Here is a 23,885-nt window from a genome sequence, read left to right on the forward strand (position 1 = left end):
GGTAATGGCATCGATAATAAATTCACAATTTAAAGGGTGAAGATCCATATCTTTAGATAACGTCTCCTTTATTGCCCCAATCCCTTTATCATGGGGAATACATGTGTAAAGGGATTGAACGTCAAACGTTGCCCATCTATATCCTTCCTGCCATTGAATAGTCTTAACTAGATTTAAAACGGCAGTAGTGTCTTTAATATATGATGGCAGTATTTTCACATATTTTTACAGAAAAAAATCCACATACTGCGACAAGTTTGACGTTAAAGATCCAATTCCGGAGATTATAGGTCTACCCGGTGGATCGATAGAGGCCTTGTGTATCTTGGGAAGGTGATAATACACTGGTATAGTGGGGAATGAAACATTCAAAAATTGATATTCTGATTTGGATAATACTGTAGGTGCAACAGCCTCATCGAGAAGGCCCTGTAGCTCAGAGACAAAATTCTTTGTCGGGTCCTGACTGAGTTTGCTATAGTTACCAGGCTCGTTCAAAATGCGCATGGCCTCCTTTTCATAACTTTCACGGTTTTGGATAACAACTCCTCCACCTTTATCTGCCTGCCTTATGATCAGATCTTTCCTGTCTTGAAGTTCTTTTAATGCTAGATGTTCTTGATAACTGAGGTTATGTGGTATGTCAGATGTTTTAATTTTTTTTAACAGTGATGTAAATTCATTATTTACTATATTAAAAAACGAATCAATAAAACTCCCTTTACTTTGAGCCGGATAAAACCTTGATGGTGGTTTAAAGTCACTATGTTGACATAATGTCAAAATTGGGTCTATATCAGTGGGATCTGCACTAACAGTCATATTACTTGGGTCAATTCCTGTCTCTTTTTTAAGGAAATGCCTCTTCAATGTCAAGTTCCTAGTGAACTTATGCAGATCAGAAAATAACTGAAAACCATTGGGACCACTTGATTGTGAAAATTTAAGCCCTTTACTAAGAACCAATTTTTGACACAAAGTGAGATCAACATTGGATAGATTAAAAATACCCTTAAAGGATTCGTTATTGGTTAATTCGACTCCCTTCTTTGTTTTGGTCTTACACCCTGCTCTTGTTCCTCTTCTGGTGAGTGGTGTCTTTTTTGTGACCTGGGAGTCTCTACATTTTTCTTCTCTTTCTCTCTTACTGTATTCCCCTTTTCCTTCGAACCCAAATATCTCTGTTTGAGTTCCTCCAGAAAAAGGGATTTCTTAGGGGATAGTCGCACAGTCTTTCCTAGGGGGTGTATTCGCCCTCTGGTGGTCATACTGTTTTTCTTTCTGATGAGTATCTTTCTTTTGAGGTTCTTTGTGTACATACTCTGACCTATTGTTAGAACTATCCCTCCTTTTATTGTAACTATTATGTCGCCTATCTTGTGACTTTTTTCGATAACTTTTAAAGGGTTTATGGTTATCTTTAGGTTGTTCCTTATGTACCCGTTCACCCTCAAAATGGAGACTATTCTCCCTTTTTTTCTTTTGGTAATTATTCCCATGATATTTATTGGGGGGATTTTGACCATTAGAAACAATACCTTTTTCCCTTTTGGATCTATTCCAATCCTTTTGTCGACCATTATCATAATCATGTTTATCACGATAAAAAAAATTCTGCTTATTAAGCATAATCTCCTCCGTCGTTGACTCTAGAGTAATTTTGAGTTCGCATTCCAATTTGGAACAGTCAGTATTTATGACTAACGGTTCCAAAACTAAAATTTTTTTACAGATATCTTTTTCTAAAGCTGCAATTGTTCTACTGCGTTCAAAGATGATCAATCTCATTAGTTCTCTTGAGCATTCCTCCTGAATTCTATCCCATTCTTTCATAAATTGGATATTATCCCTTCCAAAAGTGGGATTCTTTTGGAAACGTAACCCGCGGGGTACTCTCCCGCAATCCAAATTTCTTTGGATGGTGTTACGTTCTAACCATTGTTTAGTCTCGGTTAGTAGCAGATTTTCTAATTGCTTGAAATGGGTTTCAGCAGGAATGTCAATTATATATTCATCCTCAAAGACATGTGTCTCATCTTTAAACATTGAATCAAATAGTGCAGCCCTTTTTTCCCTACAGCTTGATAAAGACCAAGCCATAGCGATGTAATGCAACAGCTAAATCACTAAGTAAGTATAAATTCAGTGGAATAAAGAATTAATTATATATAAAAAAAACACTGTAATTTTAAACAGTAATGTGATTATTACACAAACAGACCTAACTGTGCAGCAAAAGTGAGCAAAAAGCATGAAGTGAAAACAAAAAACTTGCGCTCATATGTGATCTGTGATATAAAATAGTGACTTAAATATGGGTTATACAATACAACCTGATAGGTGAGGTTTTGTGCTGCTGGTCAATGGGAATGGCTCAAACACCAGGCTACATAAAAACAAAGAAAAGACAGCGCAAAAAAACCATTGTGTAGTATATTAAAAATATTATTTATAACTAGCTGAGAGCCCCGGCGTTGCCCGGGATGTTTGTGATTTGGGTGGGGAGTGGTCCACGCGGCCCATGTGCGGTGGTAGTGCTGCTGTGGCTGTACTGATGGTGATTGTATTGGTGTGCTGATTTGGGAGGGTTTGGTGCTGATGTGGGGGTGCGGATGTGGGTGTGCCGATGGGGGAGGTGCAAAGGTGGCGATGTGTGGGTGCTGATGGTGTTGATGGGGGCTGGGAATGGTGGGGAGCCGAGAATGCCAGTGTGCTGGGGGGGCATGGGATACCGGTGTGCTGATGTGGTGGTGCTGGGGTGTGTGTGTGTATACATGTTTGTGTGTATACATTGTATGTGTGTGTGTGTATACATGTGTGTGTGTGTGTGTATGTGTACGTGTGTGTGTATACACGTGTGTGTGTATGTGTATAAACGTGTGTGTGTGTATACACGTATGTGTGTGTATACACGTATGTGTGTGTATACACATGTGTGTGTATACACGTGTGTGTATACACGTGTGTGTGTATATACGTGTGTGTGTATATACGTGTGTGTATACACGTGTGTGTGTATACACGTGTGTGTATACACGTGTGTGTGTATACATTGTGTGTATGTATATATTGTGTGTGTGTATACGTGTGTGTGTATACACATGTGTGTATACATGTTTGTTTGTATACATTGTATGTGTGTGTGTGTATAAGTGTGTGTGTATAAGTGTGTGTGTATAAGTGTGTGTGTGTGTATGTGTGTGTGTATACATGTGTGTGTGTGTATACATGTGTGTGTGTGTATACATGTGTATGTGTGTATACATGTGTGTGTGTGTATACATGTGTGTGTATATACATGTGTGTGTATATACATGTGTGTGTATACACATGTGTGTGTACACATGTGTGTGTGTGTACACATGTGTGTGTATACACGTGTGTGTGTATACACATGTGTGTGTGTATACACACGTGTGTGTGTGTGTATACACACGTGTGTGTGTATACACACACGTGTGTGTGTGTATACACATGTGTGTGTGTGTATACACGTGTGTGTGTGTATACACATGTGTGTGTGTGTATACACATGTGTGTGTGTATACACATGTGTGTGTGTGTATACACGTGTGTGTGTGTATACATGTGTGTGTGTGTATACATTATGTGTATGTATACCTGTGTGTATACGTGTGTGAGTGTATACGTGTGTGTGTATGTGTACATGTGTGTGTGTGTATGTCTCCATGTGTGTGTGTGTGTGTATGTCTCCATGTGTGTGTGTGTATGTCTCCATGTGTGTGTACGTGTACATGTGTGTGAGTATACGTGTACATGTGTGTGTGTGTGTACGTGTCTACGTGTACATGTGTGTGTGTGTCTACGTGTCTACGCGTACATGTGTGTGTGTGTCTACGTGTACATGTGTGTGTGTCTACGTGTACATGTGTGTGTGTCTACGTGTACGTGTGTGTGTGTCTACGTGCGTGTGTGTACGTGTGTGTGTGTGTGTACGTGTGTGTGTACGTGTGTGTCTATGTGTGTGTGTGTCTACGTGTGTGTGTTTGTGTATACGTGTGTGTGTTTGTGTCTACGTGTGTGTGTTTGTGTATAAGTGTGTGTGTGTATACGTGTGTGTGTGTGTATACGTGTGTGTGTGTCTACGTCTGTGTGTGTGTGTGTGTCTACGTGTGTGTGTGTGTGTCTGTGTCCCTGTGTGTCCTTTGGCCAGTGACTCCGCCTCAGGGAAGGGGGGGGGTGGGGGAGGTGGTGGGAAGGAGGGGGGTGGGGGGGAAGGGGAGGTGGGGGGGAGGTGGTGGGAAGGGGGGGGGGGAAGGGGTGGGAGGTGGTGGGAAGGGGGGGGGGGGTGGGGGGGAGGTGGTGGGAAGGGGGGGAGGTGGTGGGAAGGGGGGGGAGGTGGTGGGGAGTTGGGAAGGGGGGTGGAGGTGGTGAGGAGGTGGTGGGAGGTTGTAAGGGGGGAGTGAAGGGAAGGTGAAGGGGGGGTGAAGGTGGGGGTGGAGGGGAGGTGAAGGGTGGGGGTGGAGGGGAGGTGAAGGGGGGGGTGGAGGGGAGGTGAAGGGGGGGGTGAAGGGGAGGTGAAGGGGGGGGGTGGAGGGGAGGTGAAGGGGGGTGGAGGGGGGGGGGTGGAGGGGAGGTGGGGGGGGGGTGGAGGGGAGGTGAAGGGGGGGGTGGAGGGGAGGTGAAGGGGGGGTGGAGGGGAGGTGAAGGGGGGGGTGAAGGGGAGGTGGGGGGTGAAGGGGAGGTGGGGGGGTGAAGGGGAGGTGGGGGGGGTGAAGGGGAGGTGAAGGGGGTGGAGGGGAGGTGGAAGGGAAGGGAAGGGAAGTGGAGTGAGGGGAGGTGAAGGGGGGTGAGGGGAGGTGAAGGCCGCTCCCTCACCCATCCGGCCGCTCACTCACCCGTCCGGCCGCTCACTCACCCGTCCGGCAGCTCCCTCACCCGTCCGGCCGCTCCCATGTGGATGTGAGGCGGGAGGCAGCTTGTTGTGGCCGCTCCCCAGCTGTGTCCCGGGCGCTCGCTCGCTCCGCTGACTGTAGCGGCGCCGGGGGGGGAGGGGGATGGTGGAGGGGAGGTGATTTGAAGGGGGGTGAGGGGTGGGTGAAGGCCGCTCACTCACCCGTCCGGCCACTCCCACGTGGAACTGAGGCGGGAGGCAGCTTGTTGTGGCCGCTCCCCCGCTGTGACCCGGGCGCTCGCTCCTCCGCTGACTGTAGCGGCGCCGGGGGGGGGGGGGGTTTGAAAGCGCGGGAGACACGGGGAGAGGAGGAGGTTGATTTCGGGGAGGAAGAGGCGGAGGCTCCGGCGGGTATGTGAGGCCCCCCCCCCCCCGGGTTATACATGCTGCTAATGTACACCCCCCCTACTGTGTGTGTGTGTGTGTCCGTGTGTGTGTGTGTCCGTGTGTGTGTGTGTCCGTGTGTGTGTGTGTGTGTGTGTGTGTGTGTATGTGTGTGTGTGTGTGTGTGTGTGTGTGTGTGTGTCCCTGTGTGTGTGTGTGTGTGTGTCCCTGTGTGTGTGTGTGTGTGTGTGTGTCCCTGTGTGTGTTTGTGTCCCTGTGTGTCCTTTGGGCCGTCACTCCGCCTCAGGCCAATGAGAGGTGTGCGGGGGCGGCCCAAGGGACCAATGAGATTTCCCCTAGGGACACCGGACATCCAGCAGGCTGGCATGCATGCATGCAGGCAGGCAGGCAGGCATACAGTGCTTTCACTAATATAGTATAAGATGTGAGGGTGAGTATTGCACGTACATCAAAAAAAAGGGTTAATAGCATGACATGTTAGGGACATGTTACCACTCGGCAGGCACAGCAGGACACGAACATACTCTCAGCTTCACTGTTATTGGCAAACTGATTTAATTCAACTCCCCCCACCTGGAGAGATGATTACTCATCCACTCGATCGCATAATGCCAATGAGTGACGCACCAAAGACGCGACCGGCCGAGAGACGCCGCCGGATGACGTCACACGCTAGCGTGGACTAACCAGGAAGTAACGCGGCAATCAACCCTTCTGAACCACCGCTGGGAGCTCCTTGAACACGCGGGAAGGTTCCCCAATGTTGAGCTGTATATGCCGATTCTGGATACCAGCAGCTTGAAGGAGGACGTCTAAGTAACCTGTGTTCGTGTCCTGCTGTGCCTGCCGAGTGGTAACATGTCCCTAACATGTCATGCTATTAACCCTTTTTTTTGATGTACGTGTAATACTCACCCTCACATTATAAATAATATTTTTAATATACTACACAATGGTTTTTTTGCGCTGTCTTTTCTTTGTTTTTATGTTTCCATGGCATGCTGAGGAAAGGCTCTCTCATTCTCCCTATAGTGCTCCACCTTGCCCTCATCGCCCACCCCAATACCTTCTGGAGGTAGGTACTAGCAGCAAACAAGGGTGAGAGGTTGGTTCCCTGCCCCACTGTGGATCTGAGTTGGAGAGCCCTCCATGGCGCACTGAGTGCGGGAGAGTACCTAGCACATGTTATAGACTCCCCCACCACTGTGTGGCCTGCAGACGTCCATGTACCATATTTATTTTAATTGTACCAGACTGCAGCCCCTCTTCTCCACCTTGAAGTGCCTTCTGCTGCATTTCTGATTGCATTTTCCCACCCATCTTTTAATTTTTTTGGGCACCCTGTGTCCTGGGACAATAAGCCTGGGAATCTCCTCATCAACCTGCTCCTGGCATTGGTTAAGCTAGCTATTTAGGGGACCAGGTGTTTGGAGGGGGACATCCCAATAAACATTGTGTCAATGTTCCGTGCACTCCCATATCCGGGCAGAGTACACGTACACTGAGTGCACTGGGTTGACTCCAGAGTTTGCTTACCAGAGGGTGCCAGATGGGGGTTTTCTGCTCGGTATCTCCCCATATGGATTTCTTTATATAACCCTCCATTTTTAGTGCACTTTATTTTCTTTATCAGTACACTTGCTATTCGGTTTATTTTGATATTTGTTTGTCTGGTTCCTTTTTGTCCTGTTTGGTTGTGGAAACCAAGTAGGATTGCAGTTCAATTGATTGGCCAGCGAAGCTAAACCAAGATAGACCTCCTCCTCCTCTCGCACGTTCAGGTCATTCTGCTTGTAAGGCAACTACAAATTAGTGCGGTATGTCTTTTGTTTAACAAAGAGTATTTAAAATGCGATATATCTTACTGAAAACCATTTGTTCACATATGTGATACAGTTAGGTAGTAATATGAAAACATGTTCAATGTCGCAGTGATACTATTGAAGCTACCTGAATAGGCCCCTTAGTCTAGGTAAAACACATATTTAAATATTTATTAGCAATGATTACACAAGGTTATATGAATAATACAATATTTTAGCGCAAATTGATTTCTAATTTTGTATAGTTTTTAGCTGGAGAAGTGAATCACTTAATGGCTATCAAGTTTCTTAATATTACAATCTGGTGCAAAATCTATGATCCGATTGCTGAACTATTAAAACTCAGTCTATAAAGAGAATAACTGACTGATTTTATTCCCCCTTATTTCACAGGGCTGGGTCACAGGAGTGACATTGTTGTGATATTTGTTCTTCTGGGAACTGTAACTGGTGTTGTGTATATATTACACGCATTTTTCAGAGTCGATATCGTTCTACTTTATCATGAGATATGCAAACCTTCCAGATCAAGAGATGGTGAGTTCAAATAGATTCCGACACGTATTTACAAAGCTGTGCCATTCCATAAGACACCTTTAAGGGTCTGGATAAATGTTACTACTCATTCACTTGAATGCCCTTAACGTGTCTTATGACTAGAGATGGGCGAACCAATCCAAATCCATTCCCCAGATTTTTCTGAATTTGCCATTCAAAATGTGTTCTGCCGTCTAAAATCCTCTGACGGATTGTTAGTTTCAATCCACGCAGATTAATCCCAAACCACCATTGTTTAAAATCTGCTGGTGGATTTTAACAATCCATCCACAGATTCTGCAATCCACTGATAGATTTTAAGACTCCAATCAGCATGGATTGCCCGTGTAAAAAAAAAAAAGAAAATCTGTGAAAGGCTAACTGTTATTTTTCAGACTGATCCGCTGAAATCTGCAGACCAAAGGAACTGGATTCAAATCCATCAAGAAAAAATCGCCCATCTCTACATATGTCATAGCACTGCTTAGTAAAATTTGGGCCTAAATGGGTTGCAGGTCCATCTAGCACTCAAGCAGCTAAAGAAGCAACTCACATTGATCAATAATATTTAAAAATGTATTATTAAAAATATATACATCTCGTCTGAGGAGTTCCTTGGAACATGCTTATCTCAGACTAATCTTCAGGAGACACCCAGTTCATAAAAAAATACTTTTTTGGACACTGCATTGTGGGATAAAAACTATAATTTTGTCATCAGCAAGCAGTCTAATCAGTCACACCTGTGACTCCCTTTGAAAGGGGTAGCCTTGGCTAGGACAAGAGTTAACTAAAGGCAGTGGCATGTTTGCTAGGTTAAATGTAGTGTATTTCTAACATTGTTTTCAAATGGGACAAGGATAAGTATTTTAAAATATATTTATAAATTAGCTGAGAGACCCGGCGTTGCCCGGGATGTTTTAGTTTGCCTACGTGTAAGATACACATTTAGATGTACACAGCGCACTACACATGCACTATACACAGCGCTCTGCACATGCACTATACACAGCGCTCTGCACATGCACTATACACAGCGCTCTGCACATGCACTATACACAGCGCTCTGCACATGCACTATACACAGCGCTCTGCACATGCACTATACACAGCGCTCTGCACATGCACTATACACAGCGCTCTGCACATGCACTATACACAGAGCTCTGCACTATAAAAAGTCCTGTATATAACACATAAAATATGCTACTTTGTATACAGGCACATCATACTGTATACACAGAGGCATACTCTATATACAGAACTATTTCTCTGCATACAGATGCAATTTGCTCTGTCTATATAGAATGTGTCCTGCCGATGTATATAGATCGCACTGCGGAGCTCCCCGGCAGTGGAAGGGTTACAGGGCCCTGGTGTGAGCAGGGAGAGGGGTTAAGGGGGTGCACATGTGTAAACTCACTGAGGGGAAGTGAGTGAGGGGAGGTGAAGGCCGCTCACTCACCCGTCAGGCAGCTCCCTCACCCGTCCGGCAGCTCCCTCACCCGTCCGGCAGCTCCCTCACCCGTCTGGCAGCTCCCTCACCCGTCCGGCAGCTCGCACGTGGATGGGGGGGGGGGGGTGAATGCGCGGGAAACAAGGAGAGGCGGAGCCTCCGGGACCGGTGGGGAAGAGAGCAGGAGATGACATCTTGGGACAGGGGGGAGCCGGGACCGGAGGGGCATCCCCCCTCCCATCTCCTGTCCTGCGGCCTGTCACGCGGTGACAGGGGGGAGCCGGGACCGGAGGGGCATCCCCCCTCCCATCTCCTGTCCCGCGGCCTGTCACGCGGTGACAGGGGGGAGCCGGGACCGGAGGGGCATCCCCCCTCCCATCTCCTGTCGCGCGGCCTGTCACGCGGTGACAGGGGGGAGCCGGGACCGGAGGGGCATCCCCCCTCCCATCTCGCGCGGCCTGTCACGCGCGGCGCCGGGGTGTGAGCTTGGGGGGGGGGTGAGCTTGGGGGGGGGGTGAGCTTGGGGGAGGGGATGAGCTTGGGGGGGGGGGGGTGAGGTGTGTGTGTGTGTGTGTGACACTGTGTGTCCTTTGGTCCGTCACTCCGCCTCAGGCCAATGAGAGGTGTGCGGGGGCGGCTCAAGGGACCAATGAGATTTCCCCTAGGGACATTGAACATCCAGGCAACAGCCAGCCAGCATGCATGCATGCAGGCATACAGTGCTTTCAATTATATAGTATAAGATGTGTAACATTTCCATGGTAAACAAATGCTTTTTTTTTTGTCAATTTTTTACTATTGTCTTTTACAGATGAGATTAGCCTTTTTCATCTTTTTGCAAAAGAACTAAGGTTACATGATTAGTCAAACAGATAGACATAAGTAGCTATTATGCTTGAATCCAGTGTTTCCAACAAGATACAATTAAGTAAGAATACATAAGGTGATTGACTCTTTCTTTAGAAACCAAATACACTGCTAAGTTGTTCAATTTTGTTACCCACCATTTTGAACTGCCCACTTGACCTCTGCCTTTTTGAGTGCCTCATTGTGCTCCTTACGCCTTTATGCCATATTTCATTCCGTAAGAAATACTCCTCAAGACCAAATGTGTCTTTCAGGTTCAAAAGTGCTATACTGTAGGTGAACCAAACATAATTTAAAGCAAACGGCACAAATACCTCAAGACATATATAGCAGGTTCCCCCCCTGGACCCCCTTACCTCTGGGAGTGTGCAGTGGCGACGAGTCGCCTGTGGCTCCCCTTGCAGGCTGCCGCCATGTATAGAGTGTGTGCATGCACAATGTGATCGTGCATGCGCAGAATAGGGGGCCATCCCAGGGAAGGTATCCGTGGGGACTACAGCCCCCAGCATGCCCAGGGGCAGACCATGTGAACCAGCACAGCCAATGGGGCTACAACTTTCCCCCTGCACACAGATAGATACTATTTGCGCGCTCGCAGCACGCCAGTCAGAGCTGGGACGAGGAAGGGGTAGGGTGTGCATGTGTAGGGAGTCAGTGACCACTACACTAGCCCAGAGACCCCTTAGGCTCCAGCTAGGCCACAACTCCCACATAGATTGTGGCTGCCCTTAGATAGGGACATTGCCCGTTTAGCATCTCAGTTAGGGATACAGTTAGGAAGCGGCTGCGGACTGAGAGACACTATCGAAGGTGGGGACCTTCTTACCGGACACCACCCAATGTGGAGGCGGACTCGTTGCTGACGGCGTGGGACCGAAGGCATCTATCTACCGATGGCTTAACTGGGTGTCGGTGCACCCGGCAGATACAACAAATGCACCAACTGTTCACACATTAGTGGGGCAGCGCTGCCTCACACATTTGGGCGGGAGTTGCTTCTTGTGGACACCGGGGTGGTTGGGTGCCTAAGGGCCCTCAGGACTGTGGAGGAAAGTGGGAGGACTGTATCTCCAGTGTGTGGACACCGATTGGTGGTTGTTGGAGGGCACAGTTGTGCGTGACCTGGTGGATGGAACTGTGTATATATATATATGCTCAGTATTCTTTTGCCTGCAGTAAAACTGTTATACGTATAAGCGTGTGTTTTATTGCATGGGGTTCCTGTAGCAGGGGTATCCCACATACAGGTGAGCCGACAAGTATTCTAAAACTTATCTGGGGCAATCACCAACAAGACTCTGGTACATGCTGGGTACATGCTGCAACATTTCAGTGAAATTTCTGCAGACAGACTAATGGCCCATTGGATTAACACAGCGGGGGTCCCTGGCAGTCCCATTCAAACTGAATGGGACTGCCAGGGACTCCTGCTGTGTTAATCAGTAGTATCCTAATGTACTAATGTTAATTAGTAGTATCCCGTACAGGTGGAGGCGCTACCAAGTGATAAATTAGGTACACCCCAGGGTCCCAGCAGTGGAGGCTCAGGCCTCCTGTGAGCCACAGGTAAAGCAGCACATACGCAGTAGCCGCCACATCTCCCATGGGATAGGGGACCATGAACTACAATTGGAGACGCTGCTGAGATCTCAGACCTGGGGCGCCCTATTTAGCAGTCTAAATTGTGAACCAATCCAACCACCATGTTTACGCACTCGCAGCAACAGGTCCACGACTGGGCCTTAGAGCTCCGAAAACCTCTGTTACACGTGGTCGCTGTGGGAGGAGTCCCATCCCTCACCTCAATGTTTACTGTCCGCGACCAATTGAAAAGGTCTCCTTGTATGAGTGACATCTGGATCTTTAGTAGGAAATATGACCCCGTTTGTCAGGGAAGTGCTGTGGTATTGGTCACCGGGTAAGAGATATGACCAGAAGATGCCCCACAGGTTCTATACCTGCCAGAGACTTTGCCCACAGGGTGCCCACTCATATTCCCAGGACTAGCATCCCCCAAAGCTACTTCCCCTTCTTGGCCCTCCACTTGGGTCCCTCTGCCGAGTGTGGCCTCCACATCCTCTTTTATCCCCTGGGAGTGGAGGACCATAAACGTATCAATCATTACTCCAGTGAGGCCTGATAACGTTCACCCCAAGCACCCCGCAAGGAGCCATCAGCTGGGCCGGAAGCCCCCCACAGTCGCCTCACGGTAGCCGGGCCTGGAAATGATAGTCGCTTATCAAGTGGCGGCTCAGTACTAAAGGTAACCTTACCGCAGTTAGTGGAGACCCTGACCATGTCTTAACAAGTGCAAAATTACAGGAAGCTCAAGGCCTTTTCCCGGGATCACCCCAACCCCCGCAGGTGAAGAAGGGATCGAGTCCTAGCGGGAACATATCCTCAAGGTACTTGATGAATGGCCCTGCTCTAAGGCGGTGAAACGTCAGCGAATAATGGAGAGCCTCCGACCTCAAGCATCCATTAGTGATTTGTATGCATCGCGATCAAGACGCCGGCATCTCAGCTCACCAGTGGATCTACTGGTGCGCATCTACGTAAAGGATGAAGATGAAAGCTAGTTGTAGTCCAAATATTATGGCCTCAGACAAAACGACGGGGAAGACCTGTCTTTCTTCATTCAATGGATCCAGCTGGTCCTCTGGAAGCTTTGGAGTCATGACATCATCCCCGCCTACACGGTGGATGAGAACCGTCACAAGCAATTTCTTAGAGGGGCCATTCCCACCCATCACATAGTGATCATGATTAGGTGCTCTCTACTGCAAGGACCTCCCCCCACCTTCAAGGACTTACTAGGGACAGTAAAAGGACATGAGTCGTATACTCGCTTACACGCTTCCAAGAAAGACAAAGAGCCCCTCAAGGGTGAATCCAAGGGAGCATAAGCTCCAAAGGTCAAAGAAACATACAGCACTGAGGAGGATCCTCCTCCCCAGTCACCTACCACCAAGTTCAGAACGTCTGAGAGAGTATCCCCCACCCATCGGGCCCGACTGGACCCGAGTGTCATAATCTGCTTCAGCTGCGGCCAGAAGGGTCAATTTTCGCGGGACTGCCCCGAGAAAAAAAAAAACTCCAGCTAGAACGTTCCATCCCAAGGCCATGATTTGCAGTGTTCAGACCGCAGAAACAATCTCCCCACCCGCAGAGAGTGCACCAACACCAACACCACCTCATCATCGGACGCTTACCGTCACGTAGGACCTATGGGAGGATGTGCAACACGGCAGCTATCATAGAAGATAAAGTGGCTTTCTCAGAACTGAGGGTCATGGATTTCTTTGAATGCCAATCCAAGGCCATCCCCGCTGCCTACTGTGACTCCAGATAAGATCATTGCGTGGAAGGATATGGTACAATATCAAATACGAGATCCAGTGGCTGGCATCATTTGGTGAAAGAAATAATCAAACAGCGTGATAAAAAGTGATAAAAAATTAGTGAGTCGGTGACAATAATGATGATTAAGGGAAAATAAAATAAATAATTATGCAGCTGGCATCATCTGCCAGGCCGTCCAACAAAACAAGCCTGAAATTCTAAAACGTGCTCCCAGCGACATGGTCGTGATACTCATGCGAGAAGTGGACAAATTTGACATCAATAATGGTCTACTGTATCGGGTTGCGCAGTGCCATAATCACCAGGATAGGAAGAAACTGGTCCTGCCCAGGAACCTGCAACATACTGTTTGAAATCACTGCATGACGAACATGGCTATCTCGGCATACAGAAGACCTTTGAATTGATACGAGACCAATTCTTTTGGCCAAGGATGTGAGAGTCAGTAGAGCAACACTGCCGCCGATACTCCAGGTGCATCCCAATGCAAGACCCTCCCTACCAGAGCCGCACCAATGGATCACCTGAAACTCTGGTCCCATGGACCTGGTGTGCATGGATTTCCTGTGCATTGAACCCGACGCCCGAAGCATCGGTAATGTGAGGGTCATCACGGATCATTACACGTGCTAAGCCCAAGCCTTCCCTACCAAAGACCATCAGGCCATCACGGTGGCGAAGATCCTGTGGGAAAGATACTTTGTGTGCTATGGCCTGCCAAATCACCTACATTCCGACCAAGGGCAGGACTTTGAGAGTAAGCTCATCAGGGAATTACTCAAAATCCTCAACATCACGAAGTCCCGAACGACCCCTTACCATCCAGAGGGAGATGCTCTGCCGAAGCGATTTAATAGGACTCTCCTCGATATGCTCTGTACCCTGAAAGGCGCTCAGAAAAGTGAATGCAGCAAGCATGTGGAAACATTGGTACATGCATATAATTGTACCCGCCACGAGTCCACAGGATTCTCTCCATGCTTTCTCATCTTCGGTCGAGAATCCCGGGTGCCGGTAGATGTGCTTCTGAGAGTGTCAACTGATTGGTTTACCCAATACGACACACTTCTGATATGTGCAATGGCTCCAGGAAAGCCTGCAACAGGCTTATCAGCTAACAGAAAAGTCCCCTTCCCAGCTAAATACTAACAATAAAAGACGATATGACCACAAGGTAAGACATTGTGAGATTCGTCCAGCAGACGCTGTGCTTTTCTGCAACCTCGGAATCCGCCGTGAAAAATAAATCGGCTGACCGTTGGCGAGATGGAGTGTTTGAGGTGAGTCGCAGAAGCCAGGCCTGTCGGTCTACTGAAGAAAAGACACAGATGGCCGGGTAAGGGTCTGGCATCGGAACCATCTTCTACCTATCCCACAAGTGGGAGAGGACAAGCCAGAGATACAAGCTACACAACTGGACGGTTGAGCCGCAAAGATCGGAAGATAACGAGGTAACCATAAACGTGACCACCAAGAATCCTAGTGCCAGTTAAGAGACAGTCAACGAAACAGCAGAGGATCCTATGGAGGGACCCTCTCAAAGGGCACCCGGGAATCAAGGGGCACCTCCTGAAGGAGCTACGAGTATGGGGCCTAGATGACAAACGCCTATTCCGGTGACTCCAATGAACCAACCTCTGACCCTAGAAGTCCTTGTTTAATACCACAAAGAGACATTACAGAGACACTAGTACCCCCAATGGGAGAGGCTGAGCCTCAGGACTATGTACATTACTCCCCAGAGGGAGTGGTAAAAGGGCTTCACAGAAGCCAGCGGGCAAGGTACCGTCCAAACTGGGTAACCTACGATACACTATGAGGCTCAGCAGTGGACTCGTAGTAAGATTAAGTCGGTCATAGTCATGTTTACAGAGATGTATAATTTCATTTAAATCCAACTAATGTGATAAGTTGTACCCATGAAACTGCATTTTTATTATATAACGCCTTGTGCAGTTATAATGTTATGTTTTACACTGTTCCTAAGCGGGATTGTTGGGGATTTCACCAGGGGGAGAGTATACCAGGGTCCCCCCCTGGGCCCCCTTACCTCTACGGAGACGACCGAGTCACAGGTGGCTCTCCTTGAAGGGCGCCGCCATGTATAGAGTGTGAGCACATGCGCAGTGTGATTGCACATGTGCAGAATAGACAGCCATCCCAGGGAAGGTACCTGTGGGGACTACAGCCCCCAGCATGCTCAGGGACAGAGACCATGTGAACCAGCACAGCCAATGGGGCTACAACCTTCCCCCTGGACACAGACACTATTCGCGTGGTTAGAGCACGCCAGTCAGAGCTGGGACAAGGAAGGGGTAGGGTGTGCATGTGCAGGGAGTCAGTGACCCCTGCACTAGGCAAGAGACCCATAGGCCCCAGCTAGGCCCCGACACCCACATAGACTTGCCCTTAGATAGGGACATTGCCCACGTAGCATCTCAGTTAGAGATACAGTCAGGACATGGGTGCAGACTGATGCTGTGGTGGTCTGGGACCAGGCCACCATACTGAGAGACACAATCCAAGGTGGGTCCCCACCAATGCGGAGGCGGACTCTTCGCTGACGGCGTGTGCCCAAAGGCCTCTATCTACCATCGACTTCACCAGGTTTTGGAGCACCCAGCAGGTACAACAAGTGCACCAACTGTACACACATTAGTGGGGCAGCGCTGTCTCACACATTTGAGTGGGAGTTGCTTCTTGTGAACACCACGGTGGTTGGGTGCCGCCCCTCAGTACTGTGGAGGAAAGTGGGAGGACTGTATCTCAAGTGTGTGGACACCAGGTTGGTGGTTGTTGGAAGGCTACGTACAAGCATGTGTTTTATTGCTTGGGGTTCCTGTAACAGGGTTATCCCACATAGTAGGATCCCGTACAGGTGGAGGCGCTACCAAGTGATTACTCAGGTACTCCCCAGGCTCCCAGCAGCAGAGACTCAGTCCTCCTATATGCTACAGGTAAAGCAGCACATACGCAATAGCCGCCATATCTCCCAAGGGGTGGGGGAACATGCACTATGCACTACTATCATATCAACAAGTTTACAGCAAGAAGACAGATTGCCTTAAAATGATTTTCTTCTTGTGTAACTTTGGCTGCCTCAGACAAATTTCTCCTTCTCATCCAAAACACAATAGTGTTTGAATGGGACTTTTAAAAACTTTTTTTTTTTTTTACAAAATGCTCAAACCACATACTGTATGCCTCATTTCTTCAAAGATGGTCCTAGCTATACTGTATCAGCTTAGTAAGGTCCCTTTTCAGGAGGACATTGTCATGGGAGACCAGTACTTTTAACACCGAAACCTTTTGGGTTCACTATCACTAAGTACAGGACAAAGTAATTTAACAAATGGAGTTAATACTGGGTAAAGCAGCAAATACACAAACACACAATATAACATACATTTACCACACTGGGGACCTGGGGGGAAGTCTCTAGTCTCACTAGGTGCAAGGACCGCTTCTCTACTTCAGGATATCAGAGTGCTGAACACACCGCAGCCACTCTGACATGTATCTCCAGCAGGTCATAGTCTAACTCCACACTCCTTCTCAGAGTGGCTCTCAGATGGACTAGTGATCTGATCAGCAGTGTCCCTTATATATCCCTGGGTGGCTATCCTTTAACATTGAGGAAGGGCAGCCAGCCAAGAAAAACAATGCCTGGGGCTCAGACCTGGTAACTGATTCTATTAACTAGCCCCCTACATGTGTCCTGATCATATCTTTTCTATGGAACAGCTCAGCGAAATGAATTACAGAAACTCCATCCATAGAAATGATAGGAACAGGCACATACAGTAACACCATTTGCATTTGCAGGGCTGGCATGTTAATTTCATCACCACACAATACCAAGTATCTAAGATGGGGGGGAATTGCTAACACAGGAATAAATACAGAGATAAGGTATTTATGTAAAAGACAGGACTTAGAATTACACACAGCTAGCCCACATTCCCTGTACTTCCCCAAACATTACATACATTGGGCTGAAATATATATTACTTAGCCAGCCAAATTATACATTTTTTAGGGTTAACTAGCTAGGATTTCTTTTTATTAGGTCAGCCAGCTACCCCTACAGTCACAGACATCATCATTTCTAAAAAGGTTTCTTCCTTCTTTAGAGAAGAGAAAAGACAACCTAGAGCATGAAAATTGTATCTGAACTATATAATAACCGAGGTTCCTAATATATACCAATATTGCTTCATTATATATTCAGATTACATTTTCATGCGCTGGGGTGTCTTTTCTCTTCTCTTGCACATTTTCAGGGCTTTGAGAATCCCCTTTTTCTCACATAGGCTGCAGAAAATCTAATATATCACACTTATTTTACTAAGAACATTCACTTAATTTCAACACTGTAGTTAATTATTATTAGCGCCTTAAAATTCTTTCTTTCTTCCTTCTTTAGAATGGTTGTATCAAAATACCTACAGTATGCCAATATGTTGAAAATAGCATTCATGTTTTACATGCCATTAGATGAGTGGAAATAAAGAATATCTACTTTACAAAATGCAATTGCCTACAATTTCTTAACATCCTATCACTATATATTCTGAAGGATTTAGGTGATATAACTGGTGTGCTTTGATAATGTTCATGGAAGGAACACAAATATATGTTGCCACAAATGTAGTTCAATATTTTAAAGTGAAAATAGCACTGACATGGCCTTCCTGATGTGCAGTTTAATGCATCAATGCATAAACATTTCAGTGCACACCATGGATATTCAACAAGATATTGATGCACTAAATAAACTGTTGAAGAAAACTATGGGGGTCATGCACTAAGCTCCGATAAGTCACTTTTAGAGCGCAAAGTGCTCTTAGAACGCGATTTTTTGCTCAACCCGATGCACTCAGCAACGCAAACAGGCACTTTGCGCTCTAAAATGACTTTTTTCCGAAATTTTTTCTAAGTCCTGCTTTGCTCGTTCGTAACCCTGTTTGCGTTAAATTTTGCCTTTAAGCGGGATGCACTAAGCAACGCAACCTTAGCAAACACAAAAGCTGCGTTGATCAGAACACGTCAGGTCAGAGTAGACGCAAAGAAATCTGGACTTAGAAAAAATTATTGCTTTTCATTTTTGCATGCACAACACCCATACAACAGGCAGGCGGGTGTCCCCGGCTGACCCCGCGGCGGGTCCCCGAGGGAGCGCGGGTGTCCCGGGCTGACCCAGCGGGGGTCCAGAGGGCCCCTGCTCACCAAGCGGGGGAAGCGCGGGAGTGCAAGGGTCCCTGCGGGAGTCCGGGAATCCCCGCGGCCGTCCTGGGGTCCCCGAGGGAGTCCCGGGGTACCCGCGGGCCTGCGGTACCAATGTTGCACCTCCAAAAATAATAAACAATATTTGTAACTAAATACACCCCCCTAACACATACAATACAGTAATGGGCAAAATTACTATTATCCACATATGGATAATAATGCATTTGCCCATTTTAAATACATATATATTACAATAAATACAGTACAAACATATTACACTTACCTTTTACAGGCACCCACGATGAAGGCCGTCTTCATTCTCATCTTCATCCTGCCCATGCCCCTCCGGTGCTGCAAAAATGCACAACAATCACAATAGCCAATGTAATGTCCCCTAACTCCTTAATCACCATAGCGGTTACTAACCGCTACAGTCATTAAGGGGTTAACCCACTCTCACCCACCACTCGGGAGGCCTACATAGCCTCCCCCACTAACCCCCCCACCCTGTGAGGCCTAACCACCCTCACCCACTACCCAGCCGGGAGGCCTACCCACATACCCTTGGGGCCAATACCCCCTCCCCCACCCCCAGTACCCACAATAATAACAATACACTGCCCCACAATAAACATCATTCTATTTATTAAATACATAACCCACGCCCTGTGCCCCCCCATAAATACATGATTTATTCTTTTACATACAGGGTTCATAACCCAGGCCCACGTGAGTCCCAAGTGGGCCTGACGGGTCACCTCACAGACCTACAGGTTACCAGTAACTTGTTTTACACAGGGTCTGGAGGCCTGTTGGTGGGTCCCACCAGGCACCATGGTCCACCAGGTGGTCTCTGTGGGTCACCGTGGGCCACAATTTGGTCCCCACGGTAGGCCCACGGATGTCTAGGAGCCCCGGGTCAGACCCACAGGTGTCTGAGGGGCCTCGGGTGGTTCCCATGGGGGTCTGGGGACCCACGGGTTGGCACTACGGGTCAGCGGTGCCCCCACAGATGTGGGGCCACCGGTTCTTCCCCGCAGGTGTCCCCCGTGGACCACACAGCCTGGTACCCGTGAGATACCCGAGGATACCTCAGGTGGTCACCAGAGGTCTCACGCAGACCAACGGATCCAACCCTGAATGTAAAATAACTAAACCTGACCTATACATTCAATACATACATCCCCCCCCCCCACCACATACAGTACAATAATGTGCCAAATAACTATTATCCAGATATGGATAATATATTATTTGCCCATTATGAAACACATAAAACATGCATAAATCAAAACATGAATGTTTAATCTTAAAATCACCACATTGCATGTTACAAGAAATCCAGCATCGATTGTAAATATAAACCAACAAATCAGCAGCTACACAAATGTATATGAAATGTCACACAATTGCATTGAGTGTGTACATGATGCAATTAAACTGTGCATCATGTAACACTATGCAAAATATATGTAACAATAAAACACACTATGAACAATGTCCCCTAACCACCAATGCCATTATGAAAATCAAATAGAAACTAAGCAACATCAATACAATTAGCATCAATCAATTAATCCATTTCCTCAAACAATTACAATACAATACAAATCAATTATACAATTCCCTATTCAATTCCTAAAGCCAAACCATTGCCAAAACAATTCTAATTTAAAGTAACCACCATCATTCTAATCTAACTACCATAAAGAAGCCATTACAAATAACCTGTAACTAAATACAATATACATTATTCACAACAATAACAAAATAAAGCTGATAAATACATTAGCCATACATGAAAAGAACATAAACATTAGCAAAACAATCAATTATTATCCCTGTATGTCTATCCATATAGATAGATATATAGAACATACAGGGGCAATAATAGAGCATAAAAAAACAATGCATTTACAAACAAAAATCACATAGAATACACCCATTCAGTGTCCGTGAATGTATGTATATACATAGGTACATAGCTACATTCACGGGCATTAAATGGGACTGAAAAAATAAAAGACATGAATCAAAAATCAAAAAAACCTGTAAAAGTAAAAATAATACACTTGTCTTTTGTTTACTCACCATTAGATGTCCACTCACCGAAATCCAAGCAACCCGGAAGCACAGGAACCAATCCACAGGTAAACCATAAAAAAATAAACCCTTACAAAAAAAAATGATGACGTCATTTAAAGGCAATGAAAGCACAGCCAATCAGAATGGCTGTGCTTCAATTGCCTTTAAGATGACGTCAGGAAAAGAAACATGGCCGGCCTCATATGGTATGGTAGCCAATCAGAGGGTGCGAACTCCATCCCAACTCTGATTGGCTCTAGTAGACCATGTGACAGAGGCTTGGGGGAGAACGGATGTGACGTCATTGAAAGCCTATGACATGGTACTAGAACCAATCAGAGTTGGGATGTATTTCCCATGCTCTGATTGGCTACCATACCATGTGAGGCCGGCCATGTTTCTTTTCATGACGTCATCTTAAAGGCAATTGAAACACAGCCATTCTGATTAGCTGTAAATGACGTCATCATTTTTTTTTGTTCGGCCAAATCACATGTTTTTCACGGCCCAATCAGGACCGTGGGAAACATTTGACTAAAATGTGACATCATAGGCCTATAAAAGCTAGTCACCGAGGAGGGAACATCTCCCCTCCTAAGAAGAGAAGAAGGGCGTGGCGGAAAAAGACGGAAGAAGACGGAGAAGACCCCAAAGAAGAAAAGAAGACCCCAAGACAGACGGGAAGGATTACAAATAGAAGAAAAAAGACACCGTTATGGATTGTAAGGGTTTATTTTTTTATGGTAGAAAGGGGGGGGTGATAGACAGCACTCTGACACAATGACTCAGCAAGGTTGCAGGGTGCACGGAACAGGAAGGGACCCTAATACCCTTCAGAAGTATTAACAAACCAAAAGATAGTACCAGCACTCTCTGTCTCACAGCTACAGATATAAGCGAATACCAGTGTAGGGAATATGAATAATTTAATGACACTAATAATAAACTGAAAATATAGCAACAATAGCCAATACGCCAATGCAAGAATAAATATCACCATAGAGAAAATCAAATAATAAAAAGGGGTAGAGGGGAAAGAAGGAGAAGGGGAAAAAAACATGAAAGAAATGGAAAAAATCACAAAAATGGAAAAAGAAAAGCAAACAAGGGGGGCGACGTTTTGAGGGGTGACCTGTCAAGCACTCGACAGGGCACCCAGGAGCTGTTGATAGAGGGGTTGCTTATACTTGTTCACTGATTGACATCTGATATCTGCATATGTTCTGTGTCTTTTACAATATTCTTGTATTTACAATAATTGTTTGATATTCGCTATCTGCTTATGTGATTTGCCCTCTTTAGACTTTAGATTTATATCATTAGCTGTGTGGGATTATTTGACAGTGGGGAGGGAAGGCTTAGGGAAGTACCTCTGGGACCCTTTGGAACCAGGGAGAATGGGCCAGATGAAGAGGTCACCCCTCGAAACGTCGCCCCCCCCCCCTAGTTTGCTTTCCTTTTTCCATTTTTGTGATTTTTTCCTTTTCTTTCATGTTTTTTCCCCTTCTCCTTCTTTCCCCTCTACCCCCTTTTAGTTTTTGATTTTCTCTATGGTGATATTTATTCTCGCATTGGCGTATTGGCTATTGTTGCTATATTTTCAGTTTATTATTAGTGTCATTAAATTATTCATATTCCCTACACTGGTATTCGCTTATATCTGTAGCTGTGAGACAGAAAGTTCTGGTACTATCTTTTTTTTTTTTTTTTTTTTTATGGTTTACTTGTGGATTGGTTCCTGTGCTTCCGGGTCGCTTGGATTTTGGTGAGTGGACATCTAATGGTGAGTAAACAAAAGAAAAGTTTATTATTTTTACTTTTACAGGTTTTTTTGATTTTTGATTCATGTCTTTTATTTTTTCAGTCCCATTTAATGCCCGTGAATGTAGCTATGTACCTATGTATATACATACATTCACGCACACTGAATGGGTCTATTCTATGTGATTTTTGTATGTAAATGCATTGTTTTTTATGCTCTATTATTGCCCCTGTATGTTCTATATATCTATCTATATGGATAGACATACAGGGATAATAATTGATTGTTTTGCTAATGTTTATGTTCTTTTCATGTATGGCTAATGTATTTATCAGCTTTATTTTGTCATTGTTGTGAATAATGTATATTGTATTTAGTTACAGGTTATTTGTAATGGCTTCTTTATGGTAGTTAGATTAGAATGATGGTGGTTACTTTAAATTAGAATTGTTTTGACAATGGTTTCGCTTTAGGAATTGAATAGGGAATTGTATAATTGATTTGTATTGTATTGTAATTGTTTGAGGAAATTGATTAATTGATTGATGCTAATTGTATTGATGTTGCTTAGTTTCTATTTGATTTTTATGATGGCATTGGTGGTTAGGGGACATTGTTAATAGTGTGTTTTATTGTTACATATATTTTGCATAGTGTTACATGATGCACAGATTAATTGCATCATGTACAGACTCAACGCAATTGTGTGACATTTCATAAACATTTGTCTAGCTGCTGATTTGTTGGTTTATATTTACAATCGATGCTGGATTTATTGTAACATGCAATGTGGTGATTTTAAGATTAAAAATTCATGTTTTGATTTATGCATGTTTTATGTGTTTCATAATGGGCAAATAATATATTATCCATATCTGGATAATAGTTATTTGGCACATTATTGTACTGTATGTGTTGGGGGGGGGGGATTGATGTATTGAATGTATAGGTCAGGTTTATTTATTTTACATTCAGGGTTTGTTCCTTTGGTCTGCATGAGACCTCAGGAGACCACCTGAGGTATCCTCGGGTATCTCACGGGTACCAGGCTACACGGTCCACGGGGGACACCTGCGGGGAAGAACCAGTGGCCCCACATCTGTGGGGGTACCGCGGACCCGTAGTGCCAACCCGTGGGTTCCCAGACCCCCATGGGAACCACCCGAGGCCCCTCAGACACCTGTGGGTCTGACCCAGGGCTCCCAGACATCCGTGGGCCTACCGTAGGGACCCAATTGTGGCCCGCGAAGACTACCTGGTGGGCCATAGTGCAGCGGGACCCACCAACAGTTCTCCAGACCCTGTGTAAAACAAGTGCTGGTAACCTGTAGGTCTGTGAGATGACCCGTCAGGCCCACCAAGGACTCACGTGGGCCTGGGGTATGAACCCTGTATGAAAAGAATATCATGTATTTATGGGGGGGCACGGGGGGGTTATGTATTTAATAAATAGAATGATGTTTATTGTGGGGCAGTGTATTGTTTTTATTGTGGGTACTGGGG

The 23,885-nt window shown here is 46.0% G+C and overlaps 1 protein-coding gene across 1 annotated transcript in view; it reads left to right on the forward strand.

Moving 5' to 3' along the window:
* The window catches only part of IL1RL1 (interleukin 1 receptor like 1), a 50,727-nt gene that overhangs the window by 21,238 nt on the left and 5,604 nt on the right, over nucleotides 1-23,885 (forward strand). Inside the window, exon 8 of the mRNA XM_075593373.1 lies at nucleotides 7,477-7,620. Within this exon, the coding sequence (XP_075449488.1) occupies nucleotides 7,477-7,620 (144 nt within the window). The remainder of the gene's footprint in view (nucleotides 1-7,476; nucleotides 7,621-23,885) is intronic.

Source organism: Ascaphus truei, chromosome 3 (genome assembly GCF_040206685.1).
Source record: "Ascaphus truei isolate aAscTru1 chromosome 3, aAscTru1.hap1, whole genome shotgun sequence".
Classification (NCBI taxonomy): Eukaryota; Metazoa; Chordata; class Amphibia; order Anura; family Ascaphidae; genus Ascaphus; species Ascaphus truei.